The sequence below is a fragment of the Bos mutus genome, chromosome 2 (assembly GCF_027580195.1).
Source record: "Bos mutus isolate GX-2022 chromosome 2, NWIPB_WYAK_1.1, whole genome shotgun sequence".
NCBI classification, from domain to species: Eukaryota; Metazoa; Chordata; class Mammalia; order Artiodactyla; family Bovidae; genus Bos; species Bos mutus.
Genome location: NC_091618.1, coordinates 20704328 through 20718116, shown reverse-complemented (window position 1 = coordinate 20718116; position 13789 = coordinate 20704328). Strand labels below are relative to the sequence as shown.

The 13789-nt window shown below is 44.4% G+C and overlaps 1 protein-coding gene across 1 annotated transcript in view; it reads left to right on the top strand.

The window, feature by feature from the left end:
- Positions 1 to 5076, top strand: part of RHBDD1 (rhomboid domain containing 1) — a 135190-nt gene extending 130114 nt beyond the window's left edge. The window contains exon 7 of the mRNA XM_005890134.3: positions 3666 to 5076. Coding sequence (XP_005890196.1) covers positions 3666 to 3778 — 113 coding nt within the window. The 3' untranslated portion in view covers positions 3779 to 5076. The remainder of the gene's footprint in view (positions 1 to 3665) is intronic.
- The last annotated feature ends 8713 nt before the right edge of the window (positions 5077 to 13789 follow it).

The window sequence follows — 13789 nt, the reverse complement described above, 5'->3', positions numbered from 1 at the left end:
TCGCCTGACAAGTGACCCAACCAGAGCCTGATGCAGTGAAGTTTTCCCTCGGGTGTCCCCGCAGCTGTACGCAGGGCTGGAAACATCTCCCGTTTCCAGTCACCCGCAGGGACCTCTTCTTTTACCATCCAGTTTAGATCTTTTTCTGTGTGCTCAGGCTTTCCAGGTGGCCCTAATGGTAAAAAACCTGCCTGCAGTGCAGGAGACATAATGAGACATGGGTTCAATCCCTGGGTCGAGAAGATGCCCTGGAGGAGGGCCTGGCAATCCACTCTAGTGTTCTTTCCTGGAGAATCCTGTGGACAGAAGAGCCTGATGGGCTACAGTCCATAGAGTCGAAGAGAGTCGTACACAGCTAAAGTGACTTAGTACATATGTAATCAATATAAGTAGATATTAAAAGCACATTTCTTAAGACCCTTTGAGAAATAGCTTCAGAGGATCCTGGAGTCTAAAGAGAGAAGTGATAAATCATGTGACACAAGAGGAAAACACAGAAATGGGTTAAAAAACAAATGAAAAAGTGTAGATTTGGAAAATAGAGCTCAGCTGAGACTGAGCATAGCAGCTGAGAGGCACTGACCTAAAGTACAGATGTGATGAATAGGATGGGTGGGTTGCCATCTGATACCAAATACTCAATTGCCTTTAAAATATCACAGATTAATTTAGACTTGAAAACTTTCCAAGAAAATTAACCACCAGCATTAAGAAGAATGGAGTTCAAAACCTGAAATGAAAGGATTAAGTCATTCTTCAGACAATAGGGTGGCTTTGATAAATCAGAAACACTGCGTTTGAAGGACTTAAAATATCCATGAAAACATCCAAGTCAGGCATTGTTGTCATTGTTATTTTGTGGTTGCTATACCAAAGGCCTTCCCAGCGATCCTAAAAAAAAAACCCAACCACTCCAGCAGTCAGTAGAGTTTAAGGGGACCCAAAGTGGGAACTTTGTGGTGGCTCAAACAGTAAAGAATCTGCCTGCAATTCAGGAGACCTGGGTCGGGAAGATCCCCCGGAGAAGGGAATGGCTCCCACTCCACTATTCTTGCCAGGAGGATTCCATGCTTGGCATGCTACAGCCCATGGGGTTGCAAAGAGTCGGATACAACTGAGTGACTAACACTTTCCCTTCTGTGTGGGAACTTTGTGGCCACATCTGTGATGACAGCGGAGTCCCATCAAGTTGAGGACTTAGGCTGGTTCTTCTTTTCCTCTTTTCAAATAGTGAGCTCCCCACATATCCATACAGGAAAGGGACTCTCTGGGTTTGGGCAGGAGGATAAGGTAGAAGGAAAAGATGAGATGCTTAACATACTCGGTGTGTTAGAAGGAACAGTGATACAGGATTGCGGGAAAGGGGAGGAGAACTCAAACTGCAGTCAGAACACCTGGGTTCAAGTTTGGCTTCCTCTCGTGCTAGCTTCACGACCTTAGGTTTGTCCCTAACTGTCCCTGAGCCTCAGTCTCCTCCTCTGTAAGGCTGGCTTCATGAAATTAGGAAGAAAAACTAATTGAAATAGGATACCTCACAAGGCTCTCATGAAGGAGTGATTATTTGTTCCTCTCTTGATGTGAGTTTTCTACGTGGGCACGTGGCATTTCTGCCCTTGGCTCTCCTGGTTCTCCTCCAGTGCCCCACGCGGGGGTCCAGAGAGCTTTTGTGCGGGCTGCCCACTTTGAGAGCTGGACCCCTGGAACCTTCACAGTCTGTCCTCTCTAATTCCTCCCTTCGAGGAACAGCTTTTTTCTCTTGGACACTGTGAGTCCCCTTGGGCGTCTGAGCATCTTTCAGCATCTGTGGGCTCGCGCCCTGTGGCCCAGAGTCAACATGCCACGTTGAGCTCTCTTCTGACTCTGCCCACAGCCCAGGCCTCCCAGTTCCCTGCCCAGCTGGAATGGGCTGTCACACACTGGCCCGTGCTCATGAGTGCAATTAAGGATGGACTTGTTAAAAACAACTGTCAGAGGAAAAGCAGGATTTGGATCTTATTGTATAAAGCAATTTGAAGCCATAAACTAATGGTAATTGGATTCATGAGTTTCTCTGTAATTTCAAAGTGTTTACCACTTTAAACAGAGAGAAAGCCCTCTACAAATGTATATGGAGAAAGCTGTATCCAGTAAAACTTTTGCTCTTATAGGAATCATAGAATCTCTATGGTAAAAGTGTTCTGTGTCTCAAGTGGAGTTTACCCAGTGGGAGTGAGTGTTGGGCTTGGCCCACCCCGTTCACTTTTGGGTGGACTAGTCAGAAAATGTTACAGGAGGTCTGGGAAGGGTGATTCCCTCATGTCTCAAAAGGAAAGGAGAACCACATATGGGTGAGTCTTGGGGTCTCTATCACAGTGTGGACCAAAAACTGCCTTCTTAGAATTTTCTGTCTGACCGCTGAAATTCTAGTTGTAGCTCAGCAAACTGACCGTTAGCTTCACACTGCTTTCTGTATCATCTTTTCATCATAGGTTTAACAGTCGCCACATCAATATATTGACCTGTCCACATCGACACTCGGAGCGTGAGCAGGAGGGATCAGCTGTTCACTTGTTTTCCCTCGTGGCTCCAGCCCCGTTGCCCACCACCCAGCCTTCATGGCTCGGCCAGGACTTCCAGTCTCAGTTGTGTCAGAACCTCAGAGGGCAGTGTTGAGCGTGGCGGGCTGGCTGTAACATATAGAACTTTTGATGGATGTAGGTAAGGGGAGCAGGCCTTTCAAAGTGAGCTCACAGAGTTAGCAGAGGCTCAGAAGGGAAAAAGTACAGTCTTTTTGATCCACATGCTTAAAAGTGAATCTACTATTTGTCGGTATCCATTAGTGATGCCCTGCACGGTTGCCTCATCGTGGACGTTAAAGCTCTTTTATTAGAGTTAGGTTGCTGGTTCCTTGAGATCAAGGACTGTCTGTTGTTATTCCTTTATTACCCACCCCCAACAATGCCTGGATCTTCCCATTGTTTTTTGTTTTTAATGCAGTAAACTGAAGTCTTCTATCATTGCAAATGATTTTCTTGGTCTGTTTACAGCGCCAAGAAGCTCTTTTCAGTAATGACTTCCATGGTCCTTCATATGATCTTCGCAGATTATGCCTGTATTTTTGTCTGCCTGCCCTAATACTGGTCATTATGGTAACACAGCCTCTGCTCTGTGGGCCATGATGCCCTGCGGGTGTTGTGCATCTCAGGCAGGTGTGATTCCCACTGGCTGGTGAGGTTCAGGAGATAGCAGGTTAGAGGGAGGGAAAGGGAGACCCTCAGACTCATCGGGAAACACCTCCGACACCTCACCATCTGGTGAGGACGTTACAGATAGTGACAAAGTTATTTCTGGGCATTAAGAAAAGATAAACTAAGCCCCTGAGACATTAGGGAAATTAAATGATGCAAATTATGGAGCATGGTCGGGGGGGAAACAACATAGAAATGGGAGGATTGTCAAGTTTCAAAATGAGTCAAATTAGCTTCATGGACTGGACCTCACTAAAACATGTACTCGATGTCACAATGTCACATTGACAGCTGCAGCTGAAATGTTTGTTCTGTCTCTGTTTCGTGCTAAAGATAACGCCCAAGCCATTTCCCCCCACCCTTGGAATCTGGGATGCAGAGCCCTGTGAGTGTCAGAACAAGGGCAGTGCTTGACTACCTTGTGCTCTCTCTCTTCAGGAAATCGCAGAAGCAGCCCCCCGGCCTATGGGTTCCGTCTCTCACCAGAAGAAGAAATGAGGAGACAGCGGCTGCACAGATTCGATAGCCAGCGAGGCGACCCAGCCTTGTGAACAAACATGGTCCAGTTGTGCAGTACTTACCCCCAGACCCTCCGTTTTGTACAAAAGCAGAGCGGGCACATCGCCATCCCAGTTGCTCACACCTGCAGTGGCCTGTCATCCTACGGCCACCATGAGTCCAGTTGATGTCTTGAGCTGGTTGATGTCTTGAGACCAGGCTTGTTTTGACAGCCCCCAGCTCTCTGGGAATGGTACTTCCGACCTTGTTCTCTTGCAGACAGGAGCTTGGGCGTCTCCACTTGGGGACCAGTCTCCACGCTCCCTTCTCTCACTGTTGACTCAGTGGAGGCCCTGCCTTGTTATGTCTTTGAAGACCTTGACCTTTGCCAGGAGGTTTGTGTTCACCAGCCCAAAAGATCAGGCCCCCCTCCTGCTCAGTGCCCAACTTGGCAGGAAGTGGGGAGCCATCCCTCATCCTCCTGGCATGTTGCCATGGTGACTTTCCAGGCACTGGATGTAGCCATCATTGCAGGATGTCGTCCCGGCCTCCCTTGCCCAGGCGCCTCGGTTCCTGGGGCCCCCACGTCTGAGTGGTGTCTGCAGTGAACCTGCTTTTCTCTGATGCCCCTCTGCCTTCCCGGATGTGTTAGTGGAAAAGCTTAAGTGAGACCTTGGACAGGAAACCAGTTCCACACTCCACAACCCGGCAGGTGGCACCAACAATCCAGCTACAAGAGCCTCTCCAGGGATGATGTCACATCCTGGAGATGCAACTTGTATTGAACTAACCAGCAGAGCAGCAGCAGGTGCCACATGCAGAAGAGTGACCAGCAGCTTGGTCACAGAGAAATCCTTCCTGAGGAAGTATTTTTTTTTTTCTCATAAAAGTGCCTTTTAATTGACCACTGTAACAGCCACCCTCCAAGACACTCCCCAGCACACAGACCGAAAGTCACTTAAGACGTCTTTCCTGGTGCTTGAGTTTCATGAATAAAAGGAAAAGGTCAAATATCACTCATGTCTTATGTCATTGAGATATTTATATTTAAAAAGAGTTAGAAGCAGAAAAGGATCTTCCTCTATGGCTTTATCTAGCATTTATATAGTTTTCTGATTATGAAAGTAATATATATACCTTGTATATGCATAAAGCCAACATCTGACAGGAAATGCACCCACATATTAACAGGTTATTTGGGAAAGTGGAGTGCATAGGAGTTTGCTTTCTGTTTTTCACAATTTTATATTGTTCTCTTTTTAAAATGTGTGTATATGTATATATGTGTACTACTTTTGCAGCAGGGAAACTGATTTATATAATAATAAATGAAGAAATATATAATCAGGAAAATGGACTCAAGAATAAGAATTGTGTCTCTGTTGATAAAATTTACAATATAAACAGAAATACAAAAAAATACATACGCAATTTAAAAATCACCTGTGTCTCCACCAGGGTCAAGACTTTAAGGATGTTGCTTTCTCAGTCTTTGTTTCACAAATTTGGAGCATGCCAACTATGCAGTTTTGTGCCTGGTTCCTGACCTCAGCTGACCTGGGTGAGCCTCTGTCACCTGCATGTAAATGAGCTAACAAACCATGTGAGACCAGGAGCACTTTGACCTGCCAGCTGGAACAGTGTTACCTGAGCTCCTCAGCTTAATTTATGACTGATACAAAGTGACATGCAGCACATTTATAGTATGAATTGTATCTCTGAGTCTTGCAGCTCCAAACATTTTAAAATTGAAATGTTTAAGCCAAATGTCATTCCTTTTCTCCCAAACTCTTCGAAGTTGTTTCCCATGACCTCTGCTGGCGATGCGTGCATGCTAAGTCGGTTCAGTCATGTCCGACTCTTTGTGACTGTAGCCCACCAGGCTCCTCTGTCCCTGGGATTCTCCAGGCAACAATACTGGAGTGGGTTGCCATTTCCTCCTGCGGGGGACCTTCCCAAGCCAGGGATCAAACCCAGGTCTCTTACGTCTCCTGTTTTGGCAGGCGGGTTGTTTACCACTAGCGCTACCTGGAAAGCCCCCTACGGGGAATAACCTCATTCTTACGCTCCATCTTCTGATAGCACATTGTAAAGGTAACTCTGACATTTATGTTTGGCTTTATGATTATTTGTATACAACTGTAGAAAGACAGGCCTTCTACACAGGAGCACAGCTTATGAATGGCTGTGGAATGAGGTCTTGTTAACTCCGCACTTTGCAGCTCTCTCACTGCATCACCCAAAGGCTGGCCCCTGCCTCCCAGTAGCGGCTTATTCAGTGTTGCTTTCTCACCAGAGTGTTTTTTCAGTGCAGTAAAAAGTCCAGCCACTGTATATGGAGGTATTTATATTTTTTATGGCTGTCAAGTCTAGTAATAGTAGCTCCTTGCTCTGTTTCACTTGTCAGATGTAAAGACACCAGAATTGGATTTCAAATGGTGTAACTGTAATAAGCACACCTTATTTATGGAGTGGATTATCACTAAACTTTACAGATGTGGGAAAGGTCATTTCAGTTATAAATATAAACCAGTTACCTTAGCACAACAATAAAGATGTTTTGGAAATTATTATAATTACTTTGCTCAGTTAATAGGCCTGCTTGTCACCAGTGCTTATTATTTTCAATAGCCATCTTATTTTTTCTTCTACAGTAAGGAGTCTCCAAAGTTACACCACAAAACTGAAATTGGGTTGAGAAAGACAAACAAAAACCAGTGTATTCAACTAATTATCTCTCAGGGAGTAAGCATTTAGAGCTGGTTTTAAATTGATTTCTTTGCTTAATAGTGATTTCCTGGTTGTCTGTTAAACATTCCCACGCTTTGGTTGTGATCAGTCAACTTAGGAGACCTCTTAATTCACTTAAGAGAGTGCCACTCACTCTTTCCTTGGTTTTCAAGATGAGGAACCAGTTAAAATTGCTTCCTCTTTATGACCTTGAATGTATTTAGTGCCTGTGATTCCAAAGTTGTACATGATTGTTCACAGCCCCTCTGTCCTTTTAAGCTGTCTGTTGTTGAGGCCTGGACAGTAAAAGGCTGGTTTTTGTAGAATTGGGGCCAGTATACATATCCGTCACATGTTCTGCTGCTTAGGAAGTAAGTTAAGAATCTGAGTAAGCGGAGTTGCTCAGTTGTGTCCGACTCTATATGACCCCATGAACTGTAACCCTCCAGGTTCCTCTATCCAAGGAATTTTCCAGTCAAGAATCCTGGAGTGAGTTTCCATTTCCTACTCCAGGGGGGATCTTCCCGACCCAGGGACAGAATCAGTGTCTCCTGCTTTGGCAGGCAGATTCTTTACCACTGAGCCACCTGGGGGATTAAAAGACTGAGACCCATCACCAGAAAAGGAAAGTAAAACCCAGGGGATGTGGCAGACCTGGCCGCCTCCTTCCTCATCCTAGTTTCTCTTGAAAGAGTCAGCAAAGAATTGTATTCAATTAATAACTGATGCAAAGAGCTTACTCATTGGAAAAGACCCTGATGCTGGGAAAGATTGAGGACAGAAGGAGAAAGGGGCAACAGAGAATGAGATGGTTGGATGGCATCACCAACTCAATGGACATAAGCTTGAGCAAACTCCAGGAGATGGTGAAGGACAGGGAAGCTTGTCGGGCTGCAGTCCATGGGGTCGCGGAGTCAGACACGAGTGACTGAACAACAAGTCATTAAAAAACAAAATCCTATCATCTCTTCCCTTCCCTTCGTATGGATTACTGCAATCATTTTCTTTCTGCATTTGCCCCAGTCTTTTATTTTAGAGTCACAGACTCCCTGCTTAAAATCTCTTCATTGCCCCACTCAATACTTAAAATTTGTCTTCACTCAGTTCTACATAGCACTGCCCATTAATCTTCCAAAATCTATTTTTGTGATGCCACTCACCATCTCAGTACTTTTTTCTCATTTCTCTGTTGCCAAAGGATAAAGGTCAAACTCATTCGCCTCAACAATGGGGCTCCAGCCAGCCTTTCAGCCTCACCCTCACTTATCCCTAAGGGAGTCTTTGCTGCTGCTAACAGGTCTCATCATTGTCCAGGCATTTCTGACCCTGTGGCTTCCGTGCAGTAGCCTATTCCTCTCTCTCAGCGCATCCAGATCCTCCCCGTTCTGCCCCCAGAATGATCTGCCCTTGGAGGGTGTTCACCACAGTTTCCACAAGCCGCTTAGAATTGCTAGTTATCTGGAAGTAAGAGAAGGTCTCTGGATTGTAAGTTTCACAAGGGCAGGACTTTGACTGTGTTTCTATGCATCTCTTCATGCACAATGTCTGAAATGTTAAAACCAATAAAGTTTTTGTGGAGTGAAACAAGCTCATTTATAACATCACCAGTGGCACACGTTAAAAGAGGTGCCTGTTGCTGCTTGATACTGTTGACTGTGTGTCTGTTTTCTTGAGTAACAGGAAAGAATCACTTGAAAGAAAGCTTTTTCCATGTTGTTGTTCATTCGCTTGGTCTTGTTCGACTCTTTGCGACCCCATAGACTGCAGCACGTCAGGCTTCCCTGTCCACTGTCTCCCAGAGTTTGCTCACACTCATGTCCGTTGAGTCGGTGATGCCATCCAACCATCTCATCCTCTGTCGCCCCCTTCTCCTGCCCTCAATCTTTCCCAGCATCAGAGTCTCTTGCCCATAGAAGCAGAAACATCGAGGCCTTCCCCAAGGTTTACCAGATGGTGGGGAGAGGTCTCCATCCTCCTGTGCCCCAAGCTGGTTCCATGTCACGAATGCCGCAGCATAGTGCCCAAAACTCAAGATTCCAGGACCTTCAAAGGGTGTCACCAAGGAGCCCCTGTGGATACCACCAAATCTGGCCACTGTTCCTTTGCAGGTGTGTTTGTGTGTCTGTGCACACTGCTTTTCCCCCCGTGGCATTTTTGACATCTTATTCAAGATCTTCAGATGAACTGGCAGTTTGGAACATACGATTTGGACTTTATCAAGGAAAACCAGAACATGACCAGCAGAAATCACTGAATTTGTTTGTAATACATATTGCTGCTTGGGTAGAGAATTGTGTGGTAAAGCCAGTAGTATGGGAGGCCGTGGTGTAGTGGGTAGAGCACAATCTTCAGCAATTGATGGACCAGGGCTCAAGTTCTCCTGGAGTTGACTGTGTGACCCTGAGCAAGTCATTTATCCTCTCTCAACCTCAGCTTCCTCATCTGTAAGATAGGATAGTTGAGAGGTTGAGGGGAGCTCATACCACAGGGTTCATACTGTTCCTGTCGTATAGTAGGTGTTGAAGAGATGTTCATTTGCTAACATTATTGCTCTATGAGTGAGTACACAACTGTGCATACTCAGTTGCTAAGTCATGTCCAACTCTTTGCAACCTCATGGACTGTATCCTGCTGGGCTCCTCTGTCCATGGATTTCCCAGGCAAGACTACTGGAGTGGGTTGTCATTCCCTCCTCCGGAGGATCTTCCAACCAAGGGACCAAAACTGTGTCTCCTGCACTTGTAGGCAGATTTTTTTACCACTGAGTCACCTGGGAAGCCCAGTTGGACCAAATAACCACTGACGTTCCCTCCTAATTAACAAAAGTTGCTCCATTAAACAGCTAGTGAATATCTGCACTGCACCCACCCCTGTGCTATGAGAATAAAAATACCTCCTAACCCCTAACTCCCAGTTACTCTGGTTGTCAGTAACAGTACCTTACATTTTATATCTCTTTGTAGTTATATCTCTTAATTTTTCTCTTAAAATTTTTTTGAACTTTTTAAAAGTCTTTATTGAATTTGTTACAATATTGCTTCTGCTTTATGTTTTGGCTTTTTGGTGTGAGGCATGTGGGATATAAGCTCCCTGAACGGGGATCAAACCCACACCTCCTGCCTTGGAAGGCAAAGTCCTAACCCCTGGACTGCTAGGGAAGTCCCCTATAGCTCTTACTTTTAACCCTTAGAGCAACCCTGTGAGGCAAGTGGTCTCATTCTTCAGCTGGTGGGACAACTGAGAACCACGAGAGCAGAGCCCCGTGCTGGCAGGTGAATACAAATCAGCAGAGGTTTGCTTTCATGTCCACCCCAGCTCACCACTGCATGGAGGACAGTGCTCCCTGGAGCCTCAGAATCATGCTTTCCCAAGCCCGGGGGCGGCAGGGCGGGGTCGGGGGTCACTGTCTATGCTCTGCTCATGCTCCTCCCATCTGCAGATCACACGTCTACCATGTAACCTTTCCTGCCCCCCCCCACCCCCGAGCCAAACCTAAGGCAGGCCATGGTAGGTTAAGTAGTAAACTCACTTTGGCTTGAAAGAAAATGAATGCACCAGATAAAACACAGTTGTTTTTGGAGGTCATCAGAGAATTTTATATATAATAAGTGATAGTATAAATTGCAATACAACATTTCAATGTCAATAGCAAACCAGGCACCTTGCAATTGTTACATGTTGAAAAGTCTTTAACTTTACAACTGTAGGTTAGATAAAGGGATGCAATTTATCAGACATGTTTCACATTTTTTTCCTATGAATCATTAAATATTTAAGCACCATAAAATTCAAGCATTTCACATGGATGTGGCAGCCAACCTTGGTGGTTGAAAATGCATTATGCAGAATCTCTGGCAGATAATAACAGTGGCAATTGCAGAGTACTGATTTTTAATGTCAATTGTTTTGTTCCCTGAAGAACTTCCTGATAATGATCCTGCAGGAAATGGTGACTTTTTTCACATGTGGTACAGTAACTTCGAGAATTGGAATAAAATAGCTTTCCCAAAGACATTAAGAGTTGACCAGGTATAAATAATTCTAATCAGTAATTTATATGCCCTGTGAGAATCATCCTGTTCTACTATGTAAAGAATCCCAAGAAATATGTTTTCCATATGAAAGGGCTTGTTTTAAATTGGAGATGTGGCCACAATAAATGTACGAGGTCAGCTACATGCTGGACATATAATCTTAATTTTCAATTCAAGAGTACGCATTAAGCCCCATTTTGGAAATGTGGGAAATGGGGGTCAGGGAGTTGGTGTATCACCCAGGGTGCTGTCGCTGGAAAGGGACAGCTGAATTGAAACCTAGGTTCAACCAACTTTAAGGCCACATCTTTCCACTGTTCTTGCAGCCACACCAAATAAAAGTAACAATGATAAAATTAGGCTGCTGAGCTGACAGAAGAACAAATCCATGTAATTTCCTGAAACACAGAGAATGATTTGTTTTATTATAATCTCTAAGAGGCTCAAAATAAAACCCTTGATAAATCCAGTTTTAGTAAACCATTCTGTTACTCTTTTCCTCAGCACCAATAACATGTACAGATTTTGTAAAGGGGATTTTATGCTAGGACACTCAAGATCATGAGGGAACACAGCCTACAGCATGAGTTACGACATATCACATTTCCACGAAGAGTCTTCTCTCATTGTCAAATCTCTCAAACGTTATTTCTAAAATTTAAGTTTATGGAAAAGTATGCTATGTTTCAGGGGAGCCCTGGTGATGCTGGGGTAAAAAATCTGCCTGCCAATGCAAGAGACATGGGTTTGATTCCTGGGTCAGGAGGATCCCCTGAAGAAGGAATTGGCAACCCACTCCAGTATTCTTGCCTGGGAAATTCCATGAACAGAGGAGCCTGGCGGGCTCAGTCCACGGGGTCACAAAGGAGTTGGCCATGATTTAGTGACTAAACATAAATAAGCTACATTTCAGGAGTGGGTGATGGTTAAAGTTTATCAGTCGGCTTTCTGTGAACAATTGTAAGATGAGATTGTGGGTGTGCAGATAGGTTGTCACATTAAAATTATTTGAAGTAAGAAATGGTTTGTACTTGTAACCATTTTGTCAATGAGAACCAATACCCAGAGCTGAACATCTAATGTCTAATGATGCTTATTTGAATTGTCAGTGAAGAAAAAATTAAAAGTCAATAACATGCTCAGCTCTATGTGAGCCCTGAGCATACAGCAATGAATGAAGCATGGCCCCTGCCCTCTGGGCTTACATTTTAGCAAGAGAATGAAGGCAGAGGGATGAGACGTTACAGGAGCTGTGGGGAAAGCATGAGAGAGTGAGCAAATCCCTGACTCGTACTGGGAGCAGCAGAACGGAGGCCAGGTCATCGTGGAGAAATGCCCACAGTCCTCCCTACTAGCTAATTCAGTCCAAAGATAAGCTGTTGTCTGCCAGGTAAACTTAGGGGGTGGGACAGGGACATCGCTGGTGGAAAGAGCAGGAGCAAAGTCACAGAGGAACGTGCCTCTGTGATGAGCACAGAGTTCCCACAGGCCTTTACCCGCTGTGGGAAGCCATCTAGACTTCGTGGGCAGTGGGGTCATTTATCACTGCGGACAGTGACTGCAGCCATGAAATTAACAGACACTTGCTCCTTGGAAGAAAAGCTATGACAAATCTAGACAGTGTATTAAAAAGCAGAGACATCACTTTGGCGAAAAAGGTCCATATAGTCAAAGCTATGGTTTTTCCAGTAGTCATGTATGGATGTGAGTTGGACCATAAAGATGGAACACCAAAGAATTGATGCTTTTGAACTGTGGTATTGCAGAAGACCCTTGAAAGTCCCTTGGACTGCAAGGAGATCCAACCAGTTAATCCTAAAGGAACTCAGCCCTGAATATTCATTGGAAGGACTGATGCTAAAGCTGAAGCTCCAATACTTTGGTCACCTGATGCAAAGAGCTGACTTGTTGGAAAAGACCCTGATGCTGGGAAAGACTGAAGGCAGGAGGAGAAGGGGATGACAGGGAGTGAGATGGTTGGATGGCATCACTGACTCAATGGACATGAGTTTGAGCAAGCTTTGGGAGATGGTGAAGGACAGGGGAGCCTGGTGTGCTGCAATCCATGGGGTCGCAAAGAGTTGGGCACGACCGAGCAACTGAACAACAAAAGCCAAAGAATAACAAAATCAAGTTTGCATTTTAGAGAAATGATGAGAATTTGAAACTGGAGGCAGCAGCTGGGAGAGGTCTACTACACAAGCAGCAGTGAAGGACAAAGGCTATGTTAAGACAGGTGCAGTGAGGTCAGAGAAGAAGGTAGCAATCCACAGGAAGTGACAACTGAACTTGAGGTCTGGGGGAATCTCAGAGGGGAGGGATTATGGTGGCTAAGCCTCTCTCTGCTGGCAGCATGGATGGGCTCCACTCATTGAGAATAAGAACCTGAAAGGAAACACCCTGACCCCAGCTCATAGCAACTGTCTTTGGGCCGTCCAGAAGCATTTCAACTAACTCGCTGGGGGAGAGGGTTTGGGAGAAGGAGCTTTTGATAAGGATAATCACCAGTAAGGGATTAGGAGAAGAACTTTAAAGCTTTGTTCATCCTTCAGAGAGAAAGGAGAGAAGTACACTGATGGGTAACCAGATAAAGAAACTAATGGCCTAAAAAATAATGTGGTTTTCTAATGCCAGATAGTATTTTTTCCATAGTCTTGCTTTTTCGAGCATTGAAAATAATTTTTCAAAATCAGCAGGCAGCGTTTGTACTGCATTTAGGGGGGCTCTTGTGACACTAGCATTTTGAAATCAGCCTTGTACACTAGCTTGGACTCACTGTGGAGGAACTTGTCCACTTAATTCAGGATGTTTTTTAAAATTTATTTGGCCAGTTAAAATAATATTCTGATACTAAAATGAAGGTGTTTAAAATAGCAAACAAGATATGTTTTCTTATGATCCATCAGTCACCCTTCCGTCTTCCCAGAAAATGTTCTCAGAACAATTTCATGAATGAACGAGATGAATTTTTGGAAGGCCTGAATTTAGGTAATATATGAGAAAACTTTTGGAATCAGAAAATTGTAATTATAAATAAGGTTGAAATTGGCTTAAATTTCAGGTGTATGCAAATATTTAACATGCCATAGCAGAGTTTAAAAAAATTAATAAAGGGTCAAATGAACTAGGAAATATTCTGGTACATCAAGATAATATTTTCTCTTAAAATGTACATTTTTTTCTCTTTTTACCAGGAAGCAGCCTTAAAATAAACTGCCATCCTGGGGGCAGCCCAGAGCAAGATTCATTTGAAATATATTCTGCGTATAAGAGCACACTCCCAATCAATATTTGGCAAGA